This window comes from Rhinolophus sinicus, chromosome 4 (assembly GCF_057876585.1).
Source record: "Rhinolophus sinicus isolate RSI-liver-muscle chromosome 4, RSI-T2T, whole genome shotgun sequence".
NCBI lineage: Eukaryota > Metazoa > Chordata > Mammalia > Chiroptera > Rhinolophidae > Rhinolophus > Rhinolophus sinicus.
Genome location: NC_142504.1, coordinates 30754678 through 30781704, shown reverse-complemented (window position 1 = coordinate 30781704; position 27027 = coordinate 30754678). Strand labels below are relative to the sequence as shown.

Here is a 27027-nt window from a genome sequence, read left to right as displayed (position 1 = left end):
GAGTTTCTATTCCTCCTCATCCTGAGCAGCATTTGGTGTTATCAGTGCTCTGGAATTCAGCCATTCTGATAAGTGTGTAGTGGTATCTTGTTACTGTTAGTCGCTTTTTGTTTTGATTCCTTCGTTATTCTGACATGATACATTCCCACGTGACCCATTCGATAAAATCTTTTCTACTAAAAAACACAGGCAATAACGAAGAAGCTACACCAAATGCCCCAAGTTATCTCCATTCTCTTCTTAAAGTTCTACATGGGGGTCAGTTTATTTGCAATTCTTAGAAACGAAGCAAAATAAAATAAATAGGGAGGTTTTTAAAAGTTGGTTCCTTTACTGAGTAATCATGGAAAACCTTTCTTATGACACATTCTGGATATGTACATATGCACACATGGTACAGCTATTCCTTAAAGTCCATCAATTCCTTCAACCTGCTCCCATCTATGGAGTTAATGCCCCTACACTGGCTATCTATATCTAAGCTAACGGCAACACGATAGACAAAATGACCACACTACGCTTACTGCCCTTATCACTAACACCTTCTGGTCAAGTCTTTATCCAGCCAATAAACATTTTTAAGCCTCTCCCATGTGTAAGACACAGTACTAGGCACAGAGGCATAACAGTGAGACATGGGTCCTGTCCTTGGCATTTTCAGATGTCTCAGTTTAGTAAACATTTACCCAAAGTTCCCAGGATGCAATCACCTAACAGTACAAAGTTTTGTAGGAGGAAGATCTTCTCAAGTAGAAAAACAGGACCATATTTAACAAAGACAACAGGTTACATCTAATGCCTGAAACAGTCCCTAAGCCTTGGAGCCAAGAGTTAGAAGACAGGAATAAATCATAAGTGTAAATTAAGAAAACTTACAATATGAGAACTGAAGAACTATGGGTAGTTTATTTTGCTTTATATTTTACCTTACCTTTAATATGGTTATTTTTACATAATTAAAAAAAAAATTATATGTCAAATATAGAAAATTTTGTGATATGATCTTGATGACAATATGTATGTTTGGTATAACTTTAAGTTTATAAAAATCTGGGGGGTGGCCGGATGGCTCAGTTGGTTAGAGCGTGAGCTCTCAACAACAAGGTTGCCAGTTCAATTCCTGCATGGGATGGTGGGTTGCGTCCCCCCTACAACTAAGATTGAAAACGGTGACTGGACTTGGAGCTGAGCTGCGCCCTCCACAACTAGATTGAAGAACAACGACTTGGAGCTGATGGGCCCTGGAGAAACACATTGTTCCCTAATAGTCACCAATAAAAATTTTTTTAAAAATCTGGAAATGAATAATATTGTAAAGCTTATGAAAGCAAGGCTGATTTAATTCACTTTAATCTTCTTACAAGTCTATTAAACCAGAAATTACCACTGATGAACAACCCCCCAAAAAAACCCCAAAACTTACAATATGGTCTCACATTGTTGGGTGTATGTAAAAAAATCTCCCAGAGAATATTCCAAATAATAACAAAATTTGATACAACATAACTAACCATTAGATTTTCATTAAACTACAAATGAATTATAAAGATGTGAGCATTACAAAACAACCTGATTTCCATAGCATCAATATACATAATACATAATAATAAATCTTGGCTGTTTGACATGCTATGTAGGAGCAACCCCATGGAAATCCAACCTAATGACTGAGCCTCAGGCCATTCTATATTTATAACTAGGATATGTGCACAGAGACTTGCACAGAGGAATAAAAATTCTGCCTTAAGAAAACTGCATTGTGAGGCCACATCCACAGAAACCCTGGGAAGAAAAAGATCACAAAAGTAGGAATTAAATCCATTTCGGGCAGTCTGACTCACCAGTTCTTTCTGATTGTCAGAGCACATGTGTTCATTACATGAGGAAATTTTCTCCCTAGTTTTATATGATTGGGTCTGAAATGTCAATGGATTTCAAGCTCAATCATGAGGAATATGGCTTTGTGTATATTTTATGACCAAAATACATACACTACTATTCAGGGGATACTTAACAGAATTCAAGCTAAAACCAAAATAGTATTAGAAGAGTAGGAACACATTTATAGACAGTTCAAACAAATGGATTTGTTAAGCGAAGTTATTAATATTTACGTGGGGTCATGACTCAAGGCTGCTCTATGGCCTGGCATACAAAGATGAGGCTTGCCAAATTTACTCTTTCAATAATTAAATAAAATGATAAAAAAAAAAAAAAAACACACACACACAAAAAAAACCTGTGAAACTTGAATTAGCGAGGGCAGACAATGAAAAAAGGCTGAAGGTCATACTATGTGAAGGTCAGATGATCAGCAACAACGTGAAGGGAATTCTTGAAGAAGTCAACACCATGAGGAAAAGAAGTAGATCTTCGAAGTAAAAATATGCACAGAACACTGACAACACCAAATGCTGGCAACGATGTGGAGCAGCAGGAAATCTCACGTATTGCCAGTGGGAATGCAAAATGGTATTACCGCTTTGGAAAACAGTTCGCAGGTTTCTTACAAACCTAAACATACTCTTACCATAAGATTCAACAGTTGCACTCTTCGGTATTTACCAAAAGGAGATGAAAACGTTTGTTTTCAACAAAAACCAGCAGCTTTATTTATCATAGCCCAAACCTGGAAGAAACCAAGATGTTCTTCAGGTGAATGGATAAATAAACTGGTACCTCCCGACAAAGGAATATTATTGAATGCTAAAAAGAAATGAACTATCTAGTCTTGAAAAAACAGAGAAGAATCTTAAATGCATATTACTAAGTGAAAGAAACAAACCTGGAAAGGCTTTATATTATATGATTCCAACTACAGAATATTCTGGGAAAGGCAAAACAATGGAGACAGTAAAAAGATGAATGGTTGCCAGGGGTGGGGGAGGGAGGGAGAGATGAATAGGCAAACATAGAAGATTGATAGGGCAGTGAAAATACTCTGTATTTTATGACAGATTTATGTCATGACACATGTGTCCAAACCCATGGAATGTATGACACTATGAATGTACCCTAAGGTAATCTATGGACTTTGAGTGACTGTGATGTATCAATGTAGGCTCATCAATTACAACAAATGAACCACTCTGAAGGGGGAATGTTGATAATCGGGGAGTTTATACATGTATAGGGGCAGGAGTATGTGGGAAACCTCTGTATTTTTCTCTCAATATTTGGAACTTAAAATTGTTGCAAAAAAATAAAGTCTTAAAAAAACAACACACACGCAGAGAGATGCAAAGTCACTGTGAGAGAGACCAGAGGAGAAAACAGAGAAAGCAACCAGTTCCCAGAGCTGCCTCAATTCTCAAGAGCCTTTGTTTTCATTTTATGCACACGTTCAGGGTAAACCTACACTTACGTTTTGCTACTTTAGTGAATTTCTGCCTCCTGCAGCCAAGAGCGATCTGGAGTAGGAATGGGTTCAGAATCTGCAACAGATCCTCAAAGAAGACATGGGATTAACTATGAAGCAGAGGGCAAGAAGGTCGTCCCTGTCCTGCCACATTGCTTATGGACCTGCCGGTGGCAGTTTCTTTGCTCTTATTCTCATTGAGAGGTAGGGTCTAATTTCTCTCCTCTTGAATCTGGGCTGGTGTGAGTGGTTTATTTGACCAACAGAATCCAGCAGAAGTCACATTCACAATTAAATCATAAGAAATCTTGCAGCTTCTACCCAGGAGTCTTAGAATATCTGCTTTGGGTAAGCTCCCTCTTAGAATTAAGCTGCCAAGGCTTGAAAAGCCCCAGGGACACAGAGAAGCTACAGCAGGTGTGTGGACAACAGCTCCAGGGGCTCTAAGTCAAAAGTGAGCATCCCTGCCAGCCACAAATGGGAGCCCTCTTGGACATCCATCCCAGTCCAGCCTTCAGATGACTCCAGCCCTGGCTGCTGTCTGCTTATAACCACGGGAAGATCACAAGTGAGAAATGTCCAGCTGAATCCGTCAGTCCACAGATACGTGAGATAATAAACTGCTGTTTGAAGCCACTAAATTTTAGGATGATTTTATGTCGCAATAGATAACCAAAACACCTCTCCGCAATGATGGAAGAACACTGAAATCACTGCCATTAGGAAAGAGGGGAAGAGGATGGACAGTAAGCCAGATAGGGAGTACGTGTGTTGGCAGTGGGGAGGGTTACAATTTTAAATTTACTCGGTATTGGGCATGAGTTTAAATGAACAGGCTGAAGAAATGACTTTAGTCTAGGAAAGAAACCACAAAGTTACAAAAACCTTGGTTAAATAAATACACAGTTCCAACTATATTTACATAAAATCCTATAAATCCACACTTCTATAACAGACATACTCACGGTATGCCACATTATAGACTTTGAAAATAATATTCCCATTTACTATTCTGACAAGTGAAGCATGTGAGTTGCACTGATGGGAAAAAATGCAACGTGGGAGTGCTCTGAGTTGTTCCTCTGGCACTGGGTCAGACTGAAGCATCCAAAAGCAAACATTTATAGTGCTTAGGGATATACTCAGATGTAATGAAAAGTATAAAGACATGCATGGAAATGAAAAACACCAATTTCAGGATAGGGTTATCTCTTGGGAGATGAGAGAGCTAAAGGCTATTGGGACAGGTACGTGAAGGCCTCCACCTGCATTTGTCAAGTTTGACATCATAAGGTACCTGTTAGGTACATGGGTATTTGTATCCTTTTGTTCTTCAAAATCATGAAAATTAAGTGCAACTGAATGTGATGCAAAAAAAGATGAGTAACACAAACTTGGCTTAACAATGGTATCTGATACATGGCTATACAAACAGGCATAAAAATATCATGCATATGGCAATTACCATAATAATGGATATATAGGTGACAATATTAGGGTCACACTTACTTTCAGGGGAGAGCAAGTAAGACTGTTCTTCATGTTATGTTTTTTCCAATGGTGATATTCTCACCAATCCCTTTCAGCAGTGACATGAGCATATCAATTATTTTTCCCACTTAAAATGAATATAAACTCCAATAAGAATTAGATATATTTATACATATATACACACACAAATGTGCATATATGTATCAATGGAAAAATACAGTGGGCCTATTATCAAAGGACCATTGTTCAAAAAGAATGTTCACTTATCTTTCCAAAAATTATTACAAAATACTATTATTTTTTATAGGTACGTAAGTACTTTTTAATAATATGAGCTTTATAAGACAGAGGTTCATACTTTTTTTCTGGTGAATATTATTTCATTTCTTTTCAATGTAGATTTTCATGCCAAATAAATTGATCATCATATTTCTATCTTCCTTGAAGCCAGTCATGGCACCATTTGTATTGTCTTATCTGATGACCTTAAGATCAAAGGATCACAAACGAAGGATCCCAGCCCCTCAGGATTTCAACCCTCTATTCCACTAGATGCGTAGAAGACAGTCAATACACACTTATTTTGTTGAACTAGGGTCTGCAACCTGTAGACCACGTGGCATTCATTACACGTTATGTTTTTCTTAAGGTAACAGCAACACAGCAAGAACAATGATATACTCAGAGACAATATGTCAGTTTTTAAAGTCACTGGGAACCTACTTGGAAACGAGTAGTGGTGACAGGCCCTCTCTCCTCTGCCCCATTTACTGAAAGCCTCTGCTGTCACTGACAGTGATCGCCAATCACATCTACAGGGGCTGAGCTCCTGACCCAAGAAGGGGAAGGATAGAACGAAACAGAAGGTATATATATTTTGTGCAGAGACACCTGAGGGTCCAGACCCCTGTCAACACCTCCTACAACTTCTAGCCTAATTACAAAGTGGAAAACCAACTTATGGAAAAAACACACACACAAGAACCTTTCAGACTTAGAATGTGTAGCCCCCAGTCTCGGCATCTAGTTTAGTCTTGAACTGTGCTAAATACATCACTACTGTTAAGTGTGAATCGACAAAAATGCTCAGAAAACTGAAACTGAATTTTTCACCGGGCTCTGAACTAAAACCAAATGTGCAAGAAATGAGTTGAAAAATAGTTAGATTTACCCTTGCACATGTGTCAATGAAACAGAAGAGTATTTTTTAATCTCTTCAGTTACAGAATTTTTATATAAAAATAAATTAATGAGTGGGATTAATTTTATTCCCTTTTTCCTCCAAAATCTTCCACCAAATATTTTTGTTGTTTTTCTAAAAAAGTATAAAATAAAACAGACTATTAGTTTAGCTAAGTGCTATGAAGGTTATGAGACAAAGACCTTCCCGCATATTTTCCGTTTTTGTAGAAAACAGATTACAAAACAGAAAAAGCCTTCTTCAAAGAAATGAGCACCTTTGATTACAAGTGCAAAAGTCAGCCATGTGTACTAATTCTCAGTAATAATGAAGCAAGGTGAGCTCCCCAGGGACTTAAAAGTCAAAGCCTGGAAATGCTTGGGTGAACTAAGAAGGGGAACTACTCATGTGACACAACTTTTCAAAACCCTTTGTATTCCCAATTGGACAGACAAGGCTGTGGAACTCAGAACGACTTTCTAAGGTGTGTGACTGGCTCAGGTGATGGGGAAAACTCTGTCAAAGCCTGCAAAGAGAGATGCTGCTGCTATTAAAAAAAATACAATGAAAATGGACACATCCACCCCACCACTCAGAGATCTAAAGGGGCCTGGATTGTTGGCTACCTACAGGATTGCTTACCTGAAAAATAAACTCTTACTTCTTAAAGCCATGACTGTAAAAGAAAAAAAAAAAAAAAAGGCAAAACAGGAGACTTGAAACACTGAGGACCACTGTCTACCAGCCTTTGAGATGAAGGATGGCAAACCTCATTTCACAGATATTTTAAGTAGCTGTAAAGCCCAAGTGGCTCCAATTTTAAGCCTGTGTTTAGATCAGTTTTGAAAAAGGGCTGCACCTCTTTACAATAACTAGGCACCACTTCTGATGCCAGTCTGGGCTTTGTGTTTGAAATGGGCAACCACAGATGAGAAAACAAGACCACCTACAGTAGATGATACATGCCACGACTGATCTCCTTGGCACCCAGACCCACGTGCAGGCAAAATGCTTGCATTAAAAAGAAAATAAACCTCAAGATTAATGCCAGAATCTTGAACAGTATCACATAATTAATTTCACATTTTAAATTCTTACACAGATAGATAATCATGCCTTTTCAGTAAGTTTAAAACCCATCTTTTAAAAAAAAAACACAAACCCACCTGACCTACTGAAATGCCCTGATACCTTGGGCCTCTTGGAATACCCTGCAGGACAAGCTAAATGCAGTCTATGGGTGTGCCTGTTTAAAATAAGAAATCTAGTTTCTCAAATGGAAACTGTAGCTTTTTTAAAATGAAGAGCAGTTTTTGCAACTCCTAATGTTCTTTTTGATTATTACTGTGTGTCCTTTTTATTTAGGACATTAAAGCCTCCCCTTTTCATCCTGAATGCTCCTAAAGTTACAGGACAAGGGGATCCTACCTGGCCGTCTACGACAGGTCAGTGATCAAACAGAAAGACAGGCAGGCAGTAGCCCAATTCCGTCCACCTCTTAAGAATCACCAGGAGCTAAGACTTAGCTCCTGCTAAATTCAAGGAACCCCCATTCATCGTTAGACAGGACAATACGCCCTTTCCAAACAAAGGTTTAATATTTCCAGGTATTTGCCCAGCTTCTAAACTCAATGAATTTCAAGGAAAGATTATTTTATGAATACCATTGCCTGAACAGAACAAGCTAATTAAAAAAAGTGACCTCATCTCTTATAAGAAAAGAAACATAGGTGTAGATGGAACATATACCAATATTGTATTGCCCTAGTGATCAAAGCCCGTTTATTTAACCAACCTTATCTTGAAGCACCATTCTTTGTATGAGTTTAATTTACTTAAAAAGTGTTTACATTCACATGAACAAACCTGTACATGAGATAAAACAAGACATGTTTTGCTGAGCTTAAGAACAAGATGCAGGTTGTTATCCATATAAAGAAATATTCATTCCAAGCGTTTTGACAATGCAGAGCGCACTCAGCCAGTTATTTCCCAGCATCCTTTTTCCAGAAGCACTGGGAAGCTTGAGGTGCTGCTGGCACTTGGGAGGTAAAGCAAAGCAGAGCTATGGCTGCTGACTTCAAACTACAAATTTTAGTGCCTGACCCAGCAGCGGGTGCCATGAAGAAAGAGGGTACTAAAAATTAACTTTAGAAAAAGTTAGCAAAGATTTTTCAAAGGCCAAATGCTTCTGCCACAAATGACATCTATTGCAGAATGAAATGCAGGCAAGGACGTTGAACAGGCATGTCTGAACAGGCAGTAAGAAAAGAAACATTTACCCTTCCACCTCAGGAATGGTTCTCCTGTCTAGGAAAAGCCGAGGTGCCCTAGTAGACGCTGCCCTTGCACAGGATCTGTGGTTGAACAGAAGCCTTAGTCCACACTTGTTTACCACAGTGGTGATATGTCTGTGAAATAAGTCTTGTCAACGAAAAGATCTGCAAAAGGTACTTACACAGCCTCCAGCAAGAATTTCTGCTGCAAGTGGGACCGAACCATCTTTGCGCATACATTTATCCCTCACAAAATCATTCACCTTGAAGAAAAATATTTATAGAAGCTGATGAAAAATATAAAGAAAGTCATTAAACACATATAAATATATGTCTGTAAATGTTAGTTTTTTCTGTCAGTTTATTAGAGTAATCACAAACTAAATAAATTAAAGATCTTAAAAGAGTTTGTTTGAGAAGTGCTGCTGCCCCCACTACAACAATACATGTATAGCACATGTATAGTTTTTAAAAGGTTACAAGTAGAGAAGGTGCCAAAAAAATGTATACATATTTTAAGAAAGGAAAAACCTATTAAAATTGTGGTACTCAATACATACAGATAACAAGAGATGAATACAAATCACGTTTGACTTCTGCAATTACAAGAGGTGCTCAAAGTGGTTACCATCAGCATCTAGACACTTCTGATTACAGCAAACTACTGCTTAAGCAACGTTGACCAAAGTGTCCACTTGTATACATTTTTTGGCACCCCTGGTATATATTATATAGATATACATTCCTGATATTTCAGGGTGAAAAAATTAAAAGATGGCTTACAAGCCTAAAATTCAAATATGTCCTGCAATTGTAACAGTATAAAAAGAGAGTCATGTTGAAAATAGAGACAAAATGAAAACATACACTTTATCACTTAACAACTATCTTATAGGGTTTGATTAAAAATAACTTTCAAGTCTTCTAACAAGATTTAATCTAAAATAACACGCATCATTGAGATAAATTTGGCTGAGCGTATTTTTCAACTTAGTCAAAATTCAGCATCTAAAAATCTTCTCAAGGATTCTCAAAGAACATCAATAGCATTAATTAATTAATTAAGTATAATATTCTTAAAATGCTTATGTACGACAAGCAATTTTGAGGATCAATCATATGTGTTTGGAAGATACAAGCCAGAAAAGATTAGCTGTCCCAAGGTCATATAATAAGATGGTAAAAGAAGAAAACCAGGTACCAAGACTACACAGCTCAATCTAAAAGGAGAGCTTAGCTTTCTGGGCTGCATGTCCTTGGGGATGTGAATGCGATGTCCCTCCATTCCACACACACTGACTGAGCACCTACCATCTGCCAGGTGGGAGCCAGGCACTGGAGAAACAGCCTGACGTATCAGCTGCAACTAAAGCTCAGATCCCTCAACATACGGCTTTGGCAAATGCGTAGGGAATATGCCCTAAGCATGGATTCTGCAGACAGCATGTGTAATTCAATGAAGGCATGCTTTGGAGTCAGAAAAATCTGACTCTGAATTCCAGTTTTCCCACTCATAAATGGTGTGAACATAGGTAAATACTTAAACCTCACTTTCCTTATATGTAGACTGTGGGTCAGACTTTACTGGAGATTAAAAGAATAATAGATAAGACATGTAAAAGACCTAACATGGGAGGTATTGAAGGAAATTTAGCTGCTGCTGCCCCCACTACAACAATGATTGTGATGATGATGGTGATGACGATGGTGGTGATGGTGGGGGCTGTGGCAATCACCAAAAATCTTGTTCAAATTTATTATCTCATTTTTGGGTGTTCAGTGTTAAATGGAGGGAAAATGAAAGCAGTGTGGGGTGGGTGTCCTGTGTTCAAATCAGTTAGCACCTCTGAGGGAACACAAATCTGCTGTTTCACGTAAGAATATCTACTAGATTCTTGAGTATGTGCAAACTCCTTTAACAAGAAGCATCAACTCAAAAGACTTACTGTAAGTTTTATAGCCTTCTCTGGGGCAACTCCCAATAACTGTGGCAAAAGACCTAAAAAAACAAGGAAAAGTAGAAGTATATTAAATAAATTAGCATCAACTAAACAAATGCACAGCTCCATCTAAAAACCGGGGTAATCCTTGCTGCAATTTTATGCTATTACCTTTAATGAGAATATTCAAAATGGAATGTTTAAGCACTAATGTCTAACAGCCATAGCAGGCCCAAGTAAATTCCCTCTCACATCATGGATTGTTCTCACCTTGGGAAAATCAACAGTATTAGTGATAATAGGAAATCTCATGATTCCATTGGCAAGTTTGCTCTTTTCCTTCCTGCCTCTTAAATAAGTATACTTTAGTGAATATATTATTTTTTGCTAACACTTTTCTCATCCTCTCTGCCCCCAAATGTCCATAGTTTGGCCATTCATTCATGTAACCACTATAACTTGGTGACAAGCACAAGAGAAACAAGATTCTCCCTCTGTCCGGTGTCAGATGGAAGGAGGGAGGGGAAAGGCCTTTTTGAAGAAGTAACCATTGGGGAAATCTGCATTCCAGGACAGCGAACAGATAGGACAAAGAAAGCGGAGTAGGAACACCTGGGTAGAGAGGAGGACACCTGTGGAGAGTAACGGGTTTGGGGCGGAAAGTGAGAAGCTCTGTTTTGCACATGGTGGGATGAGTGGGAATTAGTAAGAATCAGAGCACAAGGGGGAGGTGTGGCCTTTGACTGGAAAGGCAGTTACAACAGAAGTGGACCTACATATCTGAACAAAAAAAAATGTTATCGTTTCCATTTGTTTTAAGAGAATAAAATCAAAGACAGGTGCTTTTTCTTGGAAACACACAGTAAGCTAACCCTGAGAATATATTGCATACATATAATCAGAATATATTGTTCTCTGTGGCATACTGCTGCCCTTGAGAAGGGCTTCACGGTGTTATCCTGCATACGTACAATTTTCTCATTCATCTATAGCAGAAGGTCCACTGGCAGCGTCTTCTGAGAAACCAGCCCTGCCCACACCATCCTCCTGAAGCAGCAGCCTGCGGCCCAAAGTCACTAGCTCTGGGACGGTATGTATCAGCCTACAGGTGTTTAAGTAAGTAGCATAAGGTTTCACACACAGTTTGAGCTTATTGTAAAGACAGACAGACAGACAGATCAAGCAATGGGACAGCTCTGGGCCTCTTTCTCACATCACAGCAATCTGCTCCAGTTGGATGCTCCGCCCTTTAGACAGGACCCAAGCATCCATCCACCAAGCTCCCCACCATGCCCTAATGCTGACAAAACAATGAAGACAAGTGCCAGCCGTCATTCATCATTTTTCTGGCTCTGTTGATAACCTCACAATAGAGGAATGTTTCTTTGTACCCATGGCTCTACAAAAAGAGGGAAACTAAGCAGAACAAGACAGTTTCATGTTTTAAGATAAAGGAGAGAAAGGTCATTTTGTTGTGGAACTAAATGATGGTGAGCATGCTAATACTAATGCAAATTTTCTTAAAAAACAGCTAACATTATTTATTATGTATCAGGCACCATTTTAAGGACTTTACCAGCTCATTTAATCCTCATAACCACCCTACAGAGAGGAAACTGAGGCATACAGAGATTAAGTAATTTGGACTAAATTATCCAGATGACAAATGGCGAGACTGGGATTCAAACCTAAGGCCTCATACTGAAGAACCTATGCTTTTAGAGAACACTCACTTCTGTCCTGTGCCTAATACGCAAACAGGTATCTGCCTCTCGCACTCATACATAACCTGCCTGGATCCCATAAACATTTGAGTTTGCAACGTCTTCTCTAGGCAGCCATATTTTGAGCCTGCTTCATCCCCAGGGCCACAGCTAACTGGACGAGGGGAAGACACCTAAAAGACACACAGCCAATGAGTTCAGCAACCTGGGCCCTATGACCTAGTACCGAAAGGGGAGCTAGCCAGATCCTTCTCCCAGGAGCATGACAGAGTCCTTAGTTGATAAATCAATTTAACACAGAGGCATAAACTGAGACGATGCCATGTGGAGTGGGGAAAGCAGCCAGTTGAAGCCATGTGTGCACTAATGCCCTGAGGAAGGAGAAACCATGAATATGAAAAGGAAGTGGGTTGGCGGAGAGAAGAGAATGTGGAGCAAATGGAGTGGAGACCCCACAGGGAGAGGGCACACAGCCCATGAAAGGTGAACAGGTGGAAGAGCCGACCTTGACCATCTTCTGGGCCCAGAGGCCAAGTTCCAATGAACCTTCTGCCTTGGGGTCCCTATGAGATCTCTACCTTCTTTCTTGTGCACGTGAACGCTTACCAAAAGTTCCCCTGTGCTTCTGCTAACTTGAGTAGGACTATGTTCTTTATAATCTGAACAAACCAAAGCAGCACAGAAAACGTGACTATGAAATCACCCGGGCAAAGCACGTGCTCTAATTCAAAGTAAGCGCTCTCTCCGCCTAAACTACACTCACTTATTAATCTTTTACTTGTACCACATGAGATAATGTGATATCTACAATATGACAAGAAAGGCTTTATTATTACTTTATGAAAGTGCAGCATTAATTTCTACTAGTAAAATGCATGGATTAAACGACATCTTAACATTCACAATTTCCATTTTTCTCTCTGCATTCAGGTCAAGTGCCAAAATGTTTAAATATTTACTTGCTAGATGTATTTTTCTCATCACTAAATTGTATACCCAAACCATGGATGGGTTGAAAGCACTGTGATTTAAATGATCTCTTGTCTCTATAACTACCCTGTGACAGTCTTTTTAAAAGACTAATAAAAAACTGCCCACAGAGCCAAATGACTACAGCGGTGGATATAATCACTTCAGCCAGCCTTTTAAGCTACTGAGATTTGTCTTTCTCACTATAAATGTACTAATGCACTGTGAACAGCAAAAAAACAAAAGGGAAAACCGTATATTTAAGACTAACCATAGGACAGCAAATATTTATTTGTTCAGCAAACACTTAACAGATGCCTTTTTGTGCCTGGAAGTGGAAAGAACTGGGATGAACACAGTAAGATCTGCACCGTCCCCTGGAGATAGTCTCAGTTTAGAACAAAAGGAAACCCTAAGTGTCTCTGTGTGCCTGAGACAGGGAACAAGCCACCTACACACAGAGTGGTGAGTAACATAGTGCAGGGACCTCAAAGTACTATGGGAACACAGTGGAAGGAACCACTTGTTCTACCTGCAAGAAGGAGAAAAGCAGCAAAGAAGAAGAAGAGGAGATACTTGACCTGGATCCTTAAGAATATGCAGAGACTCAGAGGGGATAAGACACAGGACTTAGAATGGAGGGTAAGGTGGTCTGGGCAGAGGGAATAGCGTGCGCAACGGCACCAAAAATCTCAAGATCATGGCACATTTAGGGCCGGGGCAAGATTACTGGAGGCTAGGGTTAGATCAGACTTTGAAATAATTAACAGTACTGATAATGCCAACATCCAGTCTTTGGGGGCACTTACTATACACCAAGCACTACTCTCTGTGCTTCATGTGGATCAAAACATTTAATCCACACAACAATAAATCAACACCAATAAATCAGTGCATGTTATTTTTGTCCCCATCAACAGATGAAGAAACTGAGGCAGACCTCAAGGAACCTGCCCAAGATTACTCAGCTGTCAGATGGGGTTGGGGTGGGGTTCCACCCAGGTGGTCTGGCTCTCGGGGTGCTCTTATCTGGTACACTGCACTATTTCTCTCCCAGGCCACACTAAAGAGCTTGGACGGAATTCTGTAGATGCATGGGGTGGGTGGCTTTTAAAGTGTAAAATTTAAAAGTAAAATGTTCTAGAGGCAGATAAAAGATGGTAAAGGTAGAGACTCACGGCTGGCAGAGTAATTAGGAGGTTAAAAGTAATATAATCAGAGGCCCCAAGTTTCATTATATTAAATTTTTTTTAAATTGGGGAATATTGGGGGACAGTGTGTTTCTCCAGGGCCCATCAGCTCCAAGTCGTTATCCTTCAATCTATTTGTGGAGGGCACAGCTCAGCTCAAAGTCCAGTCGCCATTTTCAATCTTTAGTTGCAGGGGGCGCAGCCCACCATCCCCTGTGGGAATCAAACTGGCAACCCTGTTGTTCCGAGCTCGAGCTCTAACCAACTGAGCCATCCAGCCGCCCCTTTACCATGTTAATTGAATAACTTCACCTTGATAAGAATAAAACCAAAGTACATATCCATTCCTATGACCTGGGCCAGATATTGGTACTCAGGGGGTAACAGGGTAAGTACCATTCTTGTGGTGACTACCCTGGCTCAGTAGGGAAACAAAGGCTGCTATGGGTGACAATCTGAGTGCCACCACAGATGTGGGCCTGGACACCCTTTATCCTGGGTATATGGCCTTGGGGAGAGGTCATGATCTGTAGGACAATGAAAAGTCACAGAGGTGGGAATTTCAACAACCCTCCTGGTTCCTTGACTTGGGGGGGGGGGGGGGGGGGCGTGGCTTAGTAAAGCCTGTAACAGCCAGTCTTGTTAAGGCACTTCAACACCATCACACTGAAGTCTAAAGCACATATATGTTTGACATCTGGGTAACTAAGAAGAAAAATTAGGCTTCTAATATAAGATGTTTCTGTTGGATTCTGGAAATTCATTTTAACCATTAGAAACAGAGAATGGATGCGAGTGTTGTTTCTAACTTGTCAAAACAGCAGTCTATTTTCCAACTGCCCCATATGAAATTTATTAGTGTGGTTAGTTTTCTAATCTTCTCATTTTAGTTCAGCTCCATCAGCACATATGGCAATGCTTCCTTGGCAAACTTTACCAGAAGGCTGCTAATGCGAGAAAAGATTTACAGGGTACAATATTAATATAGTATTTTGTCTTCAAATTTCATGGGTTTGAGATATAAATCACACTATCCCCTTTGATTCCAGTCCCTTGTGCAGCCCAATGAGAACTGAGCTAGAAGTATGGGGACTAAGCCCTCATCGGGAACCTCCAACTCAGCGTCAGATAGCCCCCCAAAAGGAGCAGTGTGCTGGATCCGAGGGCTATGTTATTCTTTACTTAAAAACTTATTAGAAATGTATTCTAGAATCTCAGAGTAGGGAAATGCTTTGAAAGAAACTCATTAACAAAGCTGGCCTAATTAAAACTATTCCTTTTCAATGGCTTGGCAACAAAATAAATGGTTTGGAGCACAGGTTCTGGAGGTAGCCAGACCTGGGCTGGAATCCTAGGTCTGTACCTCCTTCATGCTGAATGATGGTGGGATGTTATTCTTTGAACTCTACGTTCCTCACAGGTAAACCAAGGATGCTAATTATGCCTCATTGATTTATATTGTGATAATTATGAGTAAATGGATACAAAGAGCCAGACACTGTTCACAACCTATCTGATGTATTAGAAAATGTGATGTTTCTTTCTAACTATCTGTTCAAGGTACATCCTCTATTCTCTTCTTGCTTACAAGAGGCAACACAGCCTGAGTAACGTTCACAGTCCAGAAGCAGGTAAAGAGTACAGATGGTCCCCGACTTTATGATGGTTTGACTTTACTATGGTGTGAAAATGACAAGCACTCAGCAGAAACTGACTAGGCAAAGCTCTGAGGTTCCGTTGCTTAGGTGCATTAAATGCATTTTCGACTTACTGGTATTTTCAATTTACGATGATGGGTTTATTGGACTGTTAATGCCATCACAAGTCGAGGGGCACGTGTATAATGCTGCTGCTCCTATGGCATTAGGCCCGTCCTTAGAAGAGCTGTCCCCAAGCAGTGAGGGCACCTCTCATCTGACGGTGTCTACTGGCCCCACTTACTGTGGGCAACGATAAGAAAGTAGCACAGACATAACAACACACCTTCACCTATGTTTTTAAGCTAACATGAAATGTTTTCATTAAGAAATTAAACATTTCTCAACCTCTGATGCTAAGCAATTCTTTACAGTGTAATTTCTGCTGAGCGGCAGAAGAGCCAGGTGGTAAAAAGCATGGAGTCTGGAGTCAGGCTGCTAAGTTTGAATTTTGACTCTGTTATTTATTAGCTGTGCAATTGTGGGCAAGTTATACTACACTTTGTACCTTAGTGTTCACATCTGTAAAATGGGGATAAACACAGAACCACCTCCACAGGGTAGCTTGAAGATGAAAGGAATTTACATGAAGCCCTCAGAACAGTGCCAAGCTCATAGTAAGTACCACAGAGTGCTTTGTTGTTGTCGTTTATTTTTGTCTTCCTTCATCAACATCACCATCATCACTATCCACCTCTTCCTTTCTGGGAACTGGAATCTAGAGAGGCTGAGCAGCTTTTCCCAAGTCACTAACTATTTGGGGACTATGCAGAGGCCCACAGAGGTGAACTCACTACCCTCAAACCAGGACTCTGTATCCCCTACTGCTCAGCTTTTTCCTCTTCACTCCTGTGGACTTACTGTTTCAACTTCCTTCTCTAATCCAGAGGCACTTCTTCTAGCCAAGACGGTTCCAGAACGTCGCTGTGGGCCGGGCTCACGCTGGACTGGCACCCTGCACTGACTGGCTCTTTCACATAACAAAAGGAGGGTGGCTATGTGTGGGCATCCACATCATGCCTCCACCTCTCTCCCTCCAGGTCCCGAATACCAGGCTCTTTAAAACACGAAAGGCACCGCATGGCAGAGCCAAGCTGTAGGTTATGACCTGGTGAACAAGTGCGAGTCAGAGAATCCACTGGGCACGAGGCTCAGGGAAAGCAGCGGGTCAGCAGCCAGGCTGACGGGCCAGCGACCAGTGTAACCACAGTGTGGCGGGTGTCCCAAGAGACTGCGCTGGACAAGACAAGCAGGAGCGTAGATGGTGAGAGGCGACACCAGAGAAGAAACTCTGGAACTAAGGCAGCATTTCTGTTTTACGTCAGACAAAAACAAGCTCAGGAGTAGCCAGCCCAGCCCTGAGAAAGGTAACTTAGAGCACCTAAAATAGGGGAGCAGGCATTCAGGGCAGAGACAAGCAGTAGTTTGGTCAGGGAAATTAATGCACAGGATACCCCTATCCTTATAGCTCGAGCCACATCCAGCACTTTTTGGGTTCTCTAGTTTCAACCCGGAGGCAACTCCTCCAGTGTTAAATTCTTACCCTCCTGACCTCACCATTGAGGGCACTACACTTGCCCCCATCTTCCCAGAGAGCCCTCCTTGCTTTCAACATCAGATTAACCTTCATTCTGAAGCTATCAGCACTCTGCGCGCCCTGCCTCACAGCTTTTATTCCTGCTCCTATTTCCATGGCCTTCTCTCCTCACTTGTTCAGGCATTCTTTCCTCCCTCCTCCTTTTCCCATTTGTCTGTCCGCTTTTGACTCATATTGCCCTGAGGCATGAGGCATTTCCACCCTCCCAACGACACTATCCCCTTTCACAGCCCTCATTCAATCCAGTTCTTCACCCCAAGGTGACTGTACGTGGAGCTGGAGAATGGGGGAGGGAGGCACAATGGCAGATACTAAGATTTAAATGCTTGTTTATGTGGGTTAAATGCTTTACTCAAAATGTCAAGAACCATCTGTCATCTTAGCTATGGCTCAGGATGCTTTCGGGAGACGGAGTGGTAAAGTGTAAATTAATGATACTGATTATGGTCTAGAAAAAATTTAGTTCCTTCGGCTATTCCTCTATTTAGGGCGGTGGGGGGGACTTTCTAGAAGTGACAATGATTGGGAAGAAGGATCATACCCTTTCCTTCAGTTTTTCCCTCTGGTGTACGGCACCTTTCAGAGTCCTGGTTTCTTGCTCTTCTACCTAAACTCTTTCCTTGGTGCTGAGGTTTAATCTAGTTCCCTCGTTTCAGTCTCAGCAACAGCAGCAGCGAGTTATAAACCATCAATCTTGGGAACTAATTCATTCATTAATCTTCTTTTCTCCAGGCTACGTCTAGTTGCATCTTTCTGTCACCTTTCCCAATTTTCTAAGGTCATCATTGTTCTCATCCAGCCCTCTGAAGCGTCTGACAATTGTCCTACACACCCGATTTCAAGGTAGTGTTACTTTATCTCCTACTTTAATGCCCTGTGCTCACAGAAGATTTCTGGAGACTTGATTACCCAGCTCATGGTCTGCCCAAATCTTTTGTTCATTTCTGTTTGGTCTCCTATAACCAAACATCTGCCTTTTGATCTTTTCACAGCTTAATAACCTCAAAGAAAATATGCAGAAATTGACCAAGAATACAAAACGTGAACCAACCCATTTTGCACTCATTAGAAGCTTCAGTGGACATGGATGGACACCCATGATTCAGTCAAGTTTGTGGATTCACTTGTTTGTTCCAAGATGCATGCCTTCTTAAGTTATGCCAACGAGGGTTGCAGAAACTCCATTTTATTTCAGTGCTGGAATTTTTAAATTTATTTTTATCCACAAGAATTATGCAAGAAGGAATCTCACTGTGGATCATATAATTTGGATACTCCCTTCTATAGAACCATTAACTACAAGAAGAGACTTAGCTTAAACTAGCTGTCGGACAAAACTTCCTTCTAGAATGCAAATGTATCAATAACTTCCTGAGATATCACTACAATATCCTCTAGATGTCACCTTGAGAACATTCCAGGATGGAAGATGACTGCTTTTACACCACACAGACAACCTGAAATTGACATATTTAAAACTTTATAAGCCTGAATCAATTGGCTTATAAATAAAACTTTGTGTTTTTTGCCAATTACCTCAAAGATAAAGTAATGCTCAAAATTAAGTTTAATTCATGAAATGATCTAATTTCTCTTTTTGGCAGATTATTTTATGGCTTCTCCCTCCAATAGAAATAAAAACCAAAACCTTCCGCTAAGAAGTATTAGAAGTATTTCTCATGGATCCTGATTTCTCTTGGATCCATCTTTCTCCCCAAGGTCCTCCCCAAAACATTTTTCCAATTTCTAAGGCTACTCATCTGTTTACCTGTAGTATCTAAGGAAGGAGAGAGCAGCAAAGCTTAAAGACAGAAATTAGTTATTCCTGGAACATTCAGAGCATTTAATTATGGATGATTACCCAATCAATTGTTTCTCTTTAATATGCCAAGTCTAGAGCAGGCCAATAACTGACTCATTCGGTCATGCGGTTCATTCAAACCAAATGAGCTGTCAGGTAATTCATTAAGGATTTTAAACACCTGACTGCATTAAATCAATCTGAAGACTGGGGAAGAAACAGAGGAAGACTTTTACAAGTAACTTCAGAGAGATCTGGATTATCTCAGGTGTTATTTCCTTTAATACAGATAGACTTGGCCTGGAGACCTGATTTTCGAAAATTATACAAAAACCTAGGAAAATCAACCACTTTCTTGTAAAGAATATAGTCTGCATTACAGAGAAGGTTTGCCGAGTCGGTCTCATAGGATTTCTAAGGGGATCTCTTCTAACAACCAAACCTTACCCTCCCCCTAAATAAGAGACTCCCAGAGACCAAGAAACCCAGAAATATGAAGAATAAAGACCTAAGCAACCGCAGTATTAAAATCACATGTGGCATCCTGCGGCACGGGATTTGATGTCTACTGAAGACCATCACTAACAACCCCAGCTGGGTTATCTATCTCCTTTGGCCTAGAGGGCAGTGGTTCTAATGTGCGCCCAGATTACGAATGGATAACTTCCAGGACCGTGTACAGACGCTGGCCACTGCCAGAGAAAAGGAACAGAAAAACAAGTTGTGCTGGAGTGATGAAAGAGTTCTTTAAAAAGAACCTTCATTCTAGTAGTTCCATGAGAACTTAATTCTGCAAAACAGCTTCCCTTAAGGGATCTGTATTCTTTTTAGAAGAAGGAAAATGAGAGAGAGAGAGAGAGAGAGAGAGAGAGAGAGAGAGAGAGAGAGAGAAAGAGAGAGAAAGAGAGAGAGAGAGAGGCTTATTAACTTTATAATAAGGATACATGGTGCAATCACCTTCTTTCAAGACCAACTGCCACTTTTTTCCCCCCCAAAATACACATACAGATAATTTTAAAATAGGGAAGAGACCTTACTTATGCAACATTCCTAAATTATACTTTTCAGGAAGTATTAGCAATTATCTATGTCTTGATGCAGAAAATTACATATTAAGCAAAATTCCAGAGTAGGAAAAAATATGCTCAATATTTCAAAACATGTTTATAAATTAGAGATGTAGTCTGACACCCTCTCAAATATTGCTAGGTGAAGCATTACCACAGCAATTCTAAACTCTCAAAATTTAAATCGAACAGTTTTCCTTGGGAACAATAAAATTTTTAAATAAAAATTACATTTAATGCAAAATTTATAGTCAAAGGATCACACATAGGGTGTTTTATATCTTGACTTTATAATCAAAGGTTAGAATACTGATTCTCAGAAATACTTCAGGTCTTTTTGTTTCTATTATAATTTTTTGTTAGAAATGATGGTTCCCATTTTCAAGTGATCTCACTTTTGCCTAATGATAAACATTTACAAATATATAGTTACATACACTTATTAATTTATGATTATGTGCAAGGCACTAAAGGGAATTGGTCCCCAACCAATCAAGGCTAGGAATAAGTCATTTTTTGAAGAAAGACAGTACAACATGTTTTTAAAACTCGAGCTGCCAATCATCTCTTTGCTCTCAAGATCCAAATTATAGAACAGAGCTAAACAATTTTACAGTAAATCTTTTGTTTTAAAATCATCTACTAGAAAAGATAGAAATCAGGGAGAAAGGAACATAGGTGACTCCCAGAACTAATCTTCTATTCACAGTCTACTTACCATCATCCTCTGACAGAGAACCCCTTAGGGTTCAGGCACCCAAAACAGCTTAGATAAATGGCGATTTCTAAACCAGGGAAAGGGTAAGGAGCTGCCTCTTTGGTGTTCAAAGTGAGCCTCCATCTCTATCTAATAGGCCACTCACTCCCCCTTCCCTGAGGAGCTACAACCAGTCACTCCCACCTCCAGATATAATAACTTCAACAGCGAGAGGTTTGTGGCATGGCCCATATTAGCTCAGCACTCAGGACTCAGGTACACTTTAAGCTATTCTGTCCACAGGGTCAAAAGGCCGGGTTGAGGAAAGAAATCCAGATGCAACCAAGAATCAAGACCTGCCAGGTGTGGTCCAAGAGGAAAGAGAAAGGACTTAAAATTAAAAACAAACCCAGTCAACATAAACACATTAAAGATATTCAGCAGGACAAAAGGTATTTTTTACTATTCTCAAAGCACCCCTGTCATTTAATGCAACACCAAAGAAAGCCCATAAAAGCAGTTTGTGAAGCAACACCCAGGCTCAGACGTCTGTCCGACATGAAGCGCAAGCCCTCTCTGCAGAAGACAACCCAGATGAACAGGTAAGGTGGTTGCCTTTACCTGAATCACCGAGAAGCAGGAACTGTGACATTAACCTTGTACTACTTGGGAGACATTTCATTTGCCAGGTTGGTTGTCACAGGAGGTAAAAGTATTTCAAATGGAAGGCAGTGACCCAGTAAGGGTCATCATCAATCACCTGGGGTCAAAGACCTTCCCAATTGTCAGAAGAGGCGAGGGGTGAGGGAACAGGGCAGGGAAAAGATCAAAAGGCCTTTGATGGGGTTATCTACTACACAATAGAACCTGCAAAATGGAACTTCTCTGGAGTTTGAAACCTCCTAGTTTCTAAGGTGAGAGATTTCAAGAAAGGTCTGTTTTTTCCTTTTTTTTAACATGGGTGTTTAAGATGAAGATGAGTCAGCAGATGGCAGAAGAGGTCTAGAGGTACAGGTTTACCTGGCTGCAGTTCAAATCTGTCTCCGCTGAGCACTAAATACTATTTTCTTCTAGAGCAAGCACTGGTTAAGGGAAAGGAGGGAAGACCCCACCAGCTTTGCAGTCGCCAAATGGCAAGGGGGCTCAGCTCAACCTGCATTGCAATACTGTATTTTAGCTGATGCAAACACACTCGCTTCTCTTCTCTTTGTAGAGGACAATCACACAGAGAGATTGGGAAATAAAGTAATGTCTCTTTAGGCCAATGCCAATGGGTCTGTGGGATTCTTTCTATGAACGATAAAAACTCACTGAAGATGCTTATAAACAACGATTTTAAGAAATAAAACGTACTACAGAGTAATACAAACGGCTTTCAGGTTATGGGCTGTTTTGATTAGCTATGCTCTGCATGCCTCCAGCCTACTCCCATTAGCATGGATAATTGAGAATCTGCTGCATTTCTGTTTTAAAGCAGTGTGTCTTTAATCCATTCAGATGGAAAAACCAAACCTCTGACTATTATTTCACCTTACAGGAACTTAGCACATGGCACTAACCTCTATACAGTCCAAAGAAGCCTTCGTAGCGTAGCACTTTCTTAAAACAGTCAAAGCTGTTTTTATACATAAGTTCTCCCACAAAAGAGCCAGTGGATCGTTGGTTCTGCATTCGAGTTTTCACAAGATCGATAGGATACACGGCAGTGGCTCCCACAGCTACAATGAAATAATACCAACATTTCAGAAGGATTTAAGTTCCGTCATGGAAAAGGGGGGAGGTGGTTAAGTCAAAGAGAAGACTGACAAGAGAAAGAAACAAATTTTGCATGTACAGATTTTAAAACTGTACTAACTTTCTGTACTCTTAATAAACAATTGTGGAATTCCATTACTCTCCTGAAAAAAAAGACACCATAGACAGTTTTAAAAGGGCACGTCACTAGAGCCTAACCTCATTGTTAACCTGTCTGTAGAAAGCTTATCTGCAGATAAACAAGAGAAAAAAGCCACTTCTAAGACTGTGATCATGGGCAGGTATGGAAAAAGCAGTTCCCTTTGTTGTTGTCCCATCTCAGGTACGGACAGGTGACTGGCTTAGGAAAAGACTCGAGAAGTCGCTGCCCTTTTTAATATTTCAAGATGGAACATCAGAGAAAAAACAAGACAATAATAAAAATGAAAAATTTGCACTCATCCTTGACTTACCTCCAGCAATAGAACCCAGACCAAATCTGTAGGCTGACTCTGCAACTTGTAGGTGGACTGGTCTAGATGAATCAACTGAGGCCTTCTTCTTTGCACGCACAGGAATTGGAGGACAGAAAGGAGATAAAAAAAGGAGACAGAACAAAAATGAACATGTATTATTTTTAAAAATTACCCACCGGTTTCTAAATTCGTGATACAACTAAAATGCCAACAAGGAAAGTAGAGTTAGATTCAGTAAGTTTTTATTAAGAAAAAGTTATTATTGTTATTAATGTTTAAAATCAAATTTGAACACAATGAAAGCCATTTTGTCTCAAAAACAATGTTATGAACCTATTTTCCAACGTTGAATTCTTACGAGTGATCAAAGAGATATAAATTTAAAAATAGGAATGAGACACCATTCTGCATCAATCAAATTGGTAGGTTTTGGATTTGTTTTTGTTTGTTTGTTTTTTTAATGGCAATACCTCGCCTGGCAAGAGTTGATAAAAAACAGAGCTTCTCAAACCTGGTACTTAATCAAACCTGGTATTTAATCAAACCTGGTGTATAAACTGATGGGAAACTTGGTTAATATACACCCAAATCCTTAATATGTACATAACCTCTGACCCTGCAGTTCTACTTAGAAAAAGTTAGTCTAAAATATAATTGTGTATGTAAACATGGATCAAGCTATAAGAATGTTAAAAAGTGGTACTGTTTTATAAGAGCAAAAACTCTGAGAATAACCTCAATGTCTAATGAGAAAGGATCAGTTAAATATAATGCTATAGCCTTAGAACAAAATAGTACATCATAAAAATGATATAGTAAAAGAATATTTGCTCTTAAAAATGCTCATAAGGTATTATAAGTGAAAATAGGTTAAAAAAACCATGGTGGGTAGACAGGTATTCATGATATGATTCTCTTTACCTTTTTAAATACCTGAAATACTTCATAATCTTTAAAAACCAATGTTCAAGACTACTGCAATATGTTATTTTTTTATGAAAATTATTTGTGGGTATATATATACATATAAAAATAATAGTAACATTTTGGCTACCCTACCACCAAGAGATATTCAAAATGTTTACTGTGGCTACAACTAAGTGGTTATATTATTGTTACTTTTTCCTCTTTTTTTTTGGTCCATCTTTTCTAAATTCGCATTTCAGGCCACTGAGGGGTTGCACCTCTCTGTCTATAGAGTTGTCACATGAGGGTGGCATATAGTAAATTTTTTCTTTTTTCAAAAAAAAAACCATGATAATTAAAATTGATGAACAATGAAAAGAATTACCAACTCCAGCTATCAACCCACTGAATTTCAGTTGTTGCCAACGTAACACAATTCTAATAGAGTACGATAAGTTGAAATCTCCTTCAGTCACTTCACTTAAAATAGCTTTACCATAAGGTAAGGGGGGTGGGGGCTGGGAGATGAGGGTAAGGGGGATCAAATATATGGTGATGGAAGGAGAACTGACTCTAGGTGGTGAACACACAATGGGATTTACAGATGATGTAATACAGAATTGTACACCTGAAATCTATGTAATTTTACTAACAATTGTCACCCCAATAAATTTAAATAAATAAATAAATAAAATTTAAAAAAAGAAAAAAAATAGCTTTACATAGAAATATGCATCTTTAAGAATATAAAACATTTCTTTTGCAAATTGCATAGTGTGTTTCCAACTCTATCCCTGTATAGATAGATATCAATAGTAATTTCATTTTGACAGGTGCATCCATAAGTAAGGCACTATTTTATTCATATGGCTACAAATGTACAATACAAATGAACATACAAAACAAAAGACTAACAGAAACAAAGAACAAACATGGTGGGGGAGGAGGGATGGGTGAAAAGATAAAGGGGAATATGGTCAATCACAGAGACGGACACAGTGTGGGGAGTTCACTGTATGATATCTAAATATCAAATCACTATGTTGTACACCTGACACTAATATAATATTATATGCAAACTATACGTTTAAAAAAAGGACCAAAAAAATGGAATACCGTACTTAGAAAGGTTCTAGCATAAAAATAACAAGTGGAAATACTTTGAAAATAATGGAGGCAACCTACCACGATCACTAATTCTTCATTTAAAAGATGAAATACATGAACCCCCAGACTTTTATCTAACTTTTCTGAAGCTAGAAATGTAGCATGCTCATGAAATAAGAATGATTCCTGTTCTTGCATTCTTCTGTCAAGGATCAGTGTTAGCACTGGGCCTACCAGGTGGATGACCTCTGTTGCTTGAGTCTTTCAAAGTTGTCTGGCCCACTGGGGTTCACAGAGTAAAGAATATTCCAGGCAAGGCCATTGTGAATTGCTCTAAACCTCTAAGCAGCAGTCAGTCATTTCCCACTGTAAATCTCATCAACCTCCTCTAACCCTTTCATGGCCAGTAATCAAAAAGCACCCATCACAAACTCTCATAAGCTTCAGAGGGCATAAAGGAAAAATTGTGGGATACTTCTGGCAAAAGGAGAACAGGAGAGAACATAAAAAAAAAAAAAAAGTTTCTGCGTTTTCCTAATCTCAAAATTTCTACAACTTGTAGCATAGACACTAGTAAGCAGCGTTTTGAAATCAAAGGGAAGGGAGAGCTTCCACCTCTGCACGTGATTATACAGTTCTCTCTCCTGCACTCGGGGAAATCGGCTTCCTCTTTTAACAACGGCCAGCTGGTTTTCCAGAGGTGCCTAGTTTAGGATTTACTGAGCACACACCCACCACTTTGAGTTACACGCTGCACACAAAACTCGCCGCTGCATTCGGGTGGGAAGGAGCTGAAAGGAGGGGGTCCTGGCTTGAGGCCTGCCAGTCCTAAAAATGTTGCCCGCATCAACCCATTGTGGTCAAACTGGCGTCTCTGTACAGACCCAGAGCTCCAAGCCAAAAACTGTTAAGTCTCACAGGCTTCAGAGATGGCTTTGCCTTAAAGGAGGTATTTTTCTAAAACGACGCTCGTCTGTGAGTGGATTTATTTTACAAACACCATGTAAGGACAACCCATGCTATGAAGGCTTTGAGTCTCTACTCCTGATCTATAGAAAGTCGAGCAAGAGTTAAATTGAGGAGGTCCCATGTCTTAAGTTTCTGACTCCCACAACTGCAAGAGATTGGTTTCTGTTAACCATAAAATAAAATTTAGCATTCCTCAAATTGTTTCCACATAACTTACGAATCCTTTCACAGAGAAAATAGGTCTAAAAGCCTTCAAACTATGACTCCAGACTAAACAAAATTATCTCATTTCGATATTCAGAAAAACGGAAGGCAAGGCAGTTAGGCACTGCACTGACGAAGTACCTCTCTGTGGAGCAAAGACGGCTTTCATTTAGCAACGTGCCGCTTGCCTGGGACAGCAACACCCAAACAGGACTCTGGCCCCACATCTCTCACCCGACATTTCGGGAAGAAGAAAGGCTCTTCTGCCTATTTTTGGAGGATTAGCCTTTCAATGCGTACAGGAAATCACCTCATCTTTGGAAAAAAACAAGCAAAAATGCCAACTATCTGTTACTCAGAACATCTCTAAGTCACTTCTCTTTCCAGCCTTTTGAAATTGTCTGGATTCTTGGGGCAAAATGGAAACATGGTAGGTCAGATACCAGTGCCAGAAAGGTGACTGCAAGTGAAAAGGGGCTTGGGGGTGCCCTACTAAAGAAACACCAGGAAGCAAGTTTGCTTTTTCTGCCCACCTGCCTTTGGGCCTCAGCCAACTTGAAGGGAAGAGTCCCCTCTTCCAGAGGAGCAATGCGTTCAATGTCTGCTAAGGTCATACGTCTGGAAGGAAAACAAAACAAAACAAG

At 39.9% G+C, this 27027-nt stretch overlaps 1 protein-coding gene across 2 annotated transcripts in view; it reads right to left on the bottom strand.

Annotated features, from left to right (window-relative positions):
- SLC25A13 (solute carrier family 25 member 13) overlaps positions 1–27027 on the bottom strand; it is a 178512-nt gene that overhangs the window by 38681 nt on the left and 112804 nt on the right. The window contains exons 9-13 of one of the 2 annotated variants that reach the window (XM_019729757.3): positions 26917–27001; positions 23195–23282; positions 22547–22705; positions 10252–10304; positions 8488–8568 (exon numbers count right to left, since the gene is read on the bottom strand). In XM_019729757.3, coding sequence (XP_019585316.3) covers positions 8488–8568; positions 10252–10304; positions 22547–22705; positions 23195–23282; positions 26917–27001 — 466 coding nt within the window. The remainder of the gene's footprint in view (positions 1–8487; positions 8569–10251; positions 10305–22546; positions 22706–23194; positions 23283–26916; positions 27002–27027) is intronic. The other variant, XM_019729758.3, reaches the window with a different exon arrangement.